This window comes from Orycteropus afer, unplaced genomic scaffold, assembly GCF_000298275.1.
Source record: "Orycteropus afer afer isolate SDZICR_OR568_19922 unplaced genomic scaffold, OryAfe1.0 scaffold00015, whole genome shotgun sequence".
Taxonomy (NCBI): Eukaryota; Metazoa; Chordata; class Mammalia; order Tubulidentata; family Orycteropodidae; genus Orycteropus; species Orycteropus afer.
This window is the reverse complement of record NW_006921602.1, coordinates 12,467,101-12,474,547: the sequence shown is the minus strand read 5'-3', so window position 1 is coordinate 12,474,547 and position 7,447 is coordinate 12,467,101. Positions and strand designations below refer to the sequence as shown.

The window sequence follows — 7,447 nt, the reverse complement described above, 5'->3', positions numbered from 1 at the left end:
ATGTTTTTGAATTATCTTCAGTAAGATTTTACTTGCATGTGATTTTAATGATATTGTTAGATAATTTCCACATTCTGTGGGACCACCTTTCTTTAGAATGAGTACAAATAATGGATCTCTTCCATTCAGTTGGCTAGGTAGGTGTCTTCCAAATCTTTTGGCATAACCAAGTGAGTGCCTCCAGTGGGGCATCTATTTGTTGAAACATCTCAGTGGGTATTCTGTCAATTCCTGGAGCCTTGTTCTTCACCAATTCCTTCAGTGCAGCTTCAACTTCTTTCTTTAATACCACTGGTTCTTGAACATATGCCACCTCCTGAAATGGATGAGGATCAATCAGTTCTTTTTGGTACAGTGACTTTGTGTATTCCTTCCATCTTCTTTTGATGCTTCCTGCATCATTCAATATTTTCCCCATAGAATCTTTCAATATTACAACTTGAGGCTTAAATTTTTTCCTCAGTTCTTTCAGCTTGAGAAATGCCAAGCATGTTCTTCCCTTTTGGTTTTGTAACTCCAAGTCTTTGCACATTTCATCATAGTAATTGGCTTTTCTGCTTGAGCTGCTCTTTGAAATCTTCTGTTCAGCTCTTTTGTCTAGTCATTTTTTCCATTTACTTTAGCTACTCTCCACTCAAGGGCAAGTTCCAGAGTCTCTTCTGACATCCATTTTGGTCTTTTATTACTTTCTCATCTTCTTAATGACCTCTTGCTTTCTTCATGGATGATGTTCTTGATGTCATCCCACAATTCCTCTGGCTTTCAGTCAATGGTATTCAATGCATTAAATCTAGTCTTCAAAAGGTCTCTAAATTCAGGAGGGATGTTATCAAGGTCATATTTTGGCTCTCATGGACTTGTTTTAATTGTCCTCAACTTCAACTTGAATGTGCATATGAGCAGTTGATGATCTGTTCCACAATCAGCTCCTGGCCTTGTTTTGGCTGAAGATATTGAACTTCTCCATCACCTCTTGCCACAGATGTAGTCAATCTGATTCCGGTGTATTCCATCTGGTGAAATCCACATGCACACTTACATTGTTGAAAAAAAGGTATGTGCAACGAATAAGTCACTGGTCTTGCAAAATTCTATCATGCGATCTCTAGCGTTATTTCTATCACCAAGGCCATATTTTCCAACTACCAGTAATTATTTATTTCCAATGTTTGCATTTCAGTCACCAATGATAATCAGCATATCTTGATTGCATGTTCAGTCAATTTCAGACTGCAGAAGTTGGTAGAAATCTTCAATATCCTCATTTTTGGCTTTGGTGGTTGGTGCATAAATTTGAATCACAGTAGTATCAACTGGTCTTCCTTGTAGGTGTATGGATATTATCCTATCACTGACAGCACTGTACTTCAGGACAGACCTTGAAACACTCTTTGTGATGATGAATGTCACACCATTCCTCTTCAATTTGTCATTCGTGGCATAGTAGATCATATGGTTGTCTGATTCAAAATGGCCAAAACCAGTCCATTTCAGTTCACTAATGCCTAGGATAGTGTTTCATTTCATTTTTGTTAATTTCCAATTTTCCTAGATTCATACTTGGTACATTCCATGTTCCAATTATTAGTGGATGTTTGCATCTGTTTCTACTCATTTTGAGTCATGCCACATCAGCCAGTGGAGGTCCCGAAAACTTTACTCTATCCATATCGTTAAGATCGTCTCTACTTTGTGGAGTCAGCTCTTCCCCAGTCAAATTTTGAGTGCCTTCTGACCTGATGGGTTCATCTTCCAGCACTCCATCAGACAGTGTTTCAGGGCTATTCATAAAGTTTTCCAGTAACATATCAGACAGTGTTTCACTGCTATTCATAAGGTTTTCACTGGCAATTGTTTGAGAAGTAGATGGCCTCTTCCTTCTTCCAAGTCTGTCTTAACCTGGAAGCTCCACTGAAACCTGTCCACCAGGGGTAACCCTGCTGGCATTTTGCAACACAGTGGCATAGCCTCCAGCCTCACAGCAACACATAAGCCACCACAGGATGACAAACTGACAGACAAGTTCGTCTCCCTTAGTTGTTCCTAACCTTCTGCACCTGCCTACCTCGGGCAACAGCCTTAAAATAGAGCTGCCCCCAAGTGAAAAGCAGCCCCCGAGTCCCGGCCCACCTACCTCTGGCCCTAACCTTAAAATCTACTCAATGGCAGTGGGTATTTAAATGGAGTGATCAGAGTAAGGCTCTGCTATTGTTCCTAAAGTCCCAAACCTCCACCCTGGGCCAACCCAGGGGTGGGATGGTGGGGCCTTAATGTCTCAAACTTATTTCAAAGGCTCAGTCCATCATCTGGTAAAGGCCAAAAGCTCTTATTTACTGAATATTTACCCTGTGCCAAGTTCTATGAGGGACATCTTAGACTCAGTCTCTTATTCAATCCCCACAACCATGAAGTAGGCACTGCCATTATTCCTATTTTATAGGTAAGAAAACGGAGGCTCAGAGAGGCTGAGTAAGTGGCCCTAAAGTTGCATAACTGGGAACCTCAGACTAATCCCAGAGCCAAACTTGTCCATCACCCTATGCTGGCAGGGAGCTTGTCAGCAGTTCTCATACTCATTACTCCTTGCTCACTTTCAAAGGCCACACTGGCCTCTTTCCAGTTTCTCGCCACACTGGCCTCTTTCCAGTTTCTCAGGCCCCTTGCTCTTGGGGTCTGTGTCCATGCTGTTGCTTTTGCCTGTACTTGCCCATTGGTTCTCAAATTAACATCTTCAGAATAACTTCTCTTGGCAGAGGATATTCCCACACAATGTATTTGTATATGCAGTAAATATATCCGTGGATATAGTACAGCACACAGAGGACAAATTCTGAAAACTTCTTAGCCATAACCAAACAACTTGAGAGAATGAATCACTGGGCTTAGGGATATAGGACAACAGTCTTAGGGGACATCTAGGTCAACTGGCATATATTGTCCACAAAGACAATGTTCTACATCCAACTTTGGTGAATAGCGACTGGGGTTTTAAAAGCTTGCAAGCAGCCACCTAAGATGCAACTATTGGTCTCTCCCCATCTGGAGCAAAGAAGAGTGAAAAAAATCAAAGACTCAAGGAAACAATTAGTCCAAAGGACTAATGGACCACATGAACCACAGCCTCCACTACACAGGAACCAGAAGAACTAGATGGTACCTGACTACCACTACTCAGCACTCTAATCAGGATCACAATAGAAGGTCGACAGAGAGGGAGAGAAGAAAAAAAAAAGTAGAACAAAACTCAAAATCGTAGGAAAGACTAGACTTGCTGGTTTGATAGAGAGTGGTAGAACCCCTGAGACTATGACCCTTATACACCCTTTAAATCTGGAACTGAATACACCCCCAGGGATCAACTTTCAGCCAAATAGACAGGCTTATAAAGTGAATAATAACACACACACACACACACACATACACCAAAAAAAAAAAAAAAAAAAACTCACTGCAGTTGAGTCAAATCCAACTCAGAGAGACCCCTCCTGGGGTTTCTGAGGCAGTATCTCTGCAGAAGTGATTGCCCAGTCTTCCTTCTGAGGAGTGGCTGGTGGGTTTGAACCACCAGACTTCTGGTTAGCAGTCAAATGCCAAAGTGATTAATAACACAAGGGAGGAATGTATTCCTAGGTACCATCAACCATACAAGACCAAAAGGGCAGCATTTGCCCAAAAACATAGCTCAGAAGGTAGGAAGGGGCAGGAAAAGATGAATGGAAACAGGAAACCCAGGGAGAAGGTAGGAAGACCGCTGTTACATTGAGGGGATTGCAACGACTGTCATGAATTGAGTGAAAAACTAATTTATTCTGAAAATTTTCACCCAAACTATAATAAAAAGTAATTAATTAATTAATATCTTCCCTGACCTCCCAGTCTAAAGCATGTCCCTCATCATTCTTTCTCAGAGCATCCCATTCTCTCCTTTCATGGCCCTTAACCCATTGTAATGACTTATCCTTTTGTGTTTACTTTTTTAGTGCCTTTCTCCACAAATAATAAACAATAAACTGCAAGAGGATAGGAATGTGTCTGTTCTATGTACCGTAGCCTTGAAGAATGCCTGGAGCACAGTGGGTCCTCAACAAAACTATTAAGTGTAAAAAGGTAGAAAGGTATGGATAGGATTGTCCCTTCAGAAGCCAAACCCTCATCTGAAGGCAGCTCTAGTTCCAGCCTGTTATAGGGGCCCAGGCAAGACCCTTGCTGCTTCTGAGCCTCAGTTTCCTCAATGGTCAAATGAAAGGCTAGAAGAGAGGACCTCTAATGGCTTTCAAGCTTATCTGACCTTTAGATCACAAATCCTAGGCTGTCCATCACTCCAAACATTCCAGGCTCCAGGTCTCTGCTGCCTCTTGCCCACCCTATGCCTGGATAGCACATTAGAAAAGGGGGAGGAGGGTGCATCCCAAAGTTCCCTAGATTATTAGGTACATGGGGCCTTCATACCCTATACTAGGAGAACCAAACAGCATGAGATTTCTTCCAGCTCTAATAGCTCATGTCCCTGATTACCCCAGGCAGCTGCTTCTACTTCTTTCTTCAGAGCCCCTGAACCCTTTCCCCCAACTACTGGGTTCTCAGTCCACTGGGGACACTAGTTCTATCTACTCAACCCTTGTTGTCACAGGCATAGCAGGAGCTCTAGGAGGGTGAGACTGTGTTTTGCTCACCTTTGTACCCATGGCACTTAGCACAGATCTCTACACATAGGTGTGCCAAAGGTCAGGCCACCAAATTAAATGTTACCGGCAGGGCCTGCCAAGATCTTCTGCTGAGGATACCACTTTTCTCCTGGGGTCCTCAGTATCAGGAGAAGCACTTGAGGTGGAGAGAACCTGGCTTCCAATAAGGAAGCAGATTCCATCTGACCAACCCAGGCCTGGTGCACTCTACCCTCCTCCCACCCCATTCACCAGGCCCCAGGTTATCAGCGGCAGCTGGTCTTACATAGAAGCCTGAGAAGTCATCACCCTCTGGGGACTGCATTTACTCACTCTTCTATCCAGTTAACATTCTGACAACTAGCCAGCCAGGACAGACACTCCCTAAACTTGAAACAACTGCTGCCTCCCGTTCTTCTCAGAATAAGGCTCCCTTGGCTTTGATGCTTATTCTGTTTGTCTTTTAAAATAAAAGAAAATGAGATAATTAGTCCTGACCTAAGAATTCCACACAGGGAAAAGGTTTCTTATTTTACCTCTTGGATATAGTAGAGTTTTTACCCAGGTTTTTACACTGTTGGTTGTGTGAAGGGATGAGGCTGAGTATACAAGTGAGCACATGAGTGGGGAAACATTGTGCTCACTGGAGAGAGCATGATCATGTGGACAGGTACAACCTGGACTGGTCAGAACCCTGGCAGTATCACTCATGACTGTGCAACTTTGAACAACCTGCTTAAACTCTGAATCACAGTTTCCTCATCCAAAAAATGAGAGTGAAAAGAATTCCTCTTTCAAGCGTTGTGAGAATCAGACTTCAGGACAGGTGTTTTGTAATCAAGAAACCAAAAAGCCTGTTGTCATCAAGTCAAGCTGACTCACGAGACCCCACGTGCATCAGAGTAGAACTGAGCTCCATGGGGTTTTCAATGGCTGGTTTTTCACCAGGCCTTTCTTCTAAGCTGCCTCTGGTGGACTCAAAGTGCCAGTCTTTCAAGCTATCATTAAAAAGCCCACTAAATATTAACAGTTGTTAGAAATGGAAGGTGAGAAGATAATCTCAGAAAACACTGATTTCTATCCAAAGAGTAACAATTTTCAGATCTCAGAGTTTAGCCCTGGCTGCATTCCAGATTTAGCAAATCTGAAAATGGACCAAATAACTCAGAACCCAGAAAACTTTATGACCAGGCTCATGTGGTTGGTTCCTCAAAACAAATTTATTTTCAGTAGGATTACTTTACCTACAATTCAGGCTCTGAGTTTAAAAAAAAAAAAAAAAAATCTAGGAATCATGGACAATCCTAAGTAGGACTCACAGGAGAAAATCAGCAAGCCAGTCTCAGTCCTCAGCCTGACGATGGGCTGGCGAGAAAAGTTGTCAGATGAAACAAGAATCTTTCATTTTGCCATAACTGTCAGCTAGCTTATACAGAAGACATAGGAGTCAACAATTCTAGCCCCTTTTGATGGCCGCCAGTCTTTACTGCCAGAGAAATGACTTTGTTGTTATGTGCCGTCGAGTCAGACCCAACTCATAGCGACCCCTCCTTGGGTTTCCGAGGCAGCATCACTATGGAAGTAGATTGCCCAACATTCCTTCCAAGGAGTGGTTGGTGGGTTTGAACCGCCAACCTTCTGGTTAGCAGTCAAGTGCCTTAGGCACTACGCTACCAGTGCTCCTTATTTGCCAAGTTATCCATGAAAATGAATAAACCTCAGTCTTGTTTTAAAACTTCCCACTAGTTCTGTGACAAGCCTGTGCCAAAACTTTGTACAACTGACATGTGTATAAAGAGAAGCATAACCTTGGCTCCCTGTTACATCCCCTCTACCTCTCTCACAGTCTCTTACCTCCCCAGCTCCTCCCCGATGTCATAAAAGTCCTCCACCTTCTGCTGCTTGAATGTCTCCATGTTTGGGCTTCTCATTGAGGCCTGGAGCCTACTAACCTGAAATGGATGAAACATGAAATTAGGTTAGTACAAACCTAAGAGTCTAGGGTCTAAAAGTAATTGGCTACGAGAGAGCTAATAATTTTTTTTTTTTTTTTTTTAGTTAATTGAATATTTATTGTATTCATTTGCTGGTTTATTCAACAAATTATTTTTCTTGTGGTAAAAATATATGTAACAAAACATTTGCCATTTCAACCTTTTTTAGGTATATGATTCAGTGACATTAATTATATTCACTGTGGTGTACAACCATCACCACTGTTGTTGTTGTTGTTTGCCGTCGAGTCGGCCCCGACTCATAGCGACCCCTCCTTGGGTTTCCGAGGCAGTATCACTACAGAAGTAGGATTGCCCAACCTTCTTCCGAGGAGTGGCTGATGGGTTTGAACTGCCAGCCTTCTGGTGAGCTGTCAAGTGCCTTAGGCACTATGCTACCAGAGCTCCTAACCATCACCACTAGCTGTTTCCAAATTTTTTCATCACCCTTAACAGAGATTCAGTGCCTTGTAAGTAAAAACTCCCCCTTCCCTCCTCCTACCTGCCCCTGGTAACCACTGATAAACTTTGGTCTCTATGCTTTTGACTATTCTAGATATTTCATATAAGTAAATGGGATCATATGATATTTGTCCTTTTGTGTCTTATTTCACTCAGAACAATGTTTTCAAGGTTTATCCATATTGTGGCATATACCAGACCTTGATTTCTCTTCATGACTGAAATAATATTCCATTGCATAATACCACATTGTGTTTATCCTTTCATTTGTTGATGGACATTTAGGTAGTTTCCAGTAGTTCCACTATTGGGCTATTATAAGAGAAG

The 7,447-nt window shown here is 42.4% G+C and overlaps 1 protein-coding gene across 1 annotated transcript in view; it reads right to left on the bottom strand.

Moving 5' to 3' along the window:
- Positions 1–6,601, bottom strand: part of DAPK2 (death associated protein kinase 2) — a 170,251-nt gene extending 163,650 nt beyond the window's left edge. Inside the window, exon 1 of the mRNA XM_042783290.1 lies at positions 6,519–6,601. Coding sequence (XP_042639224.1) covers positions 6,519–6,595 — 77 coding nt within the window. The 5' untranslated portion in view covers positions 6,596–6,601. The remainder of the gene's footprint in view (positions 1–6,518) is intronic.
- Positions 6,602–7,447: the final 846 nt, after the last annotated feature.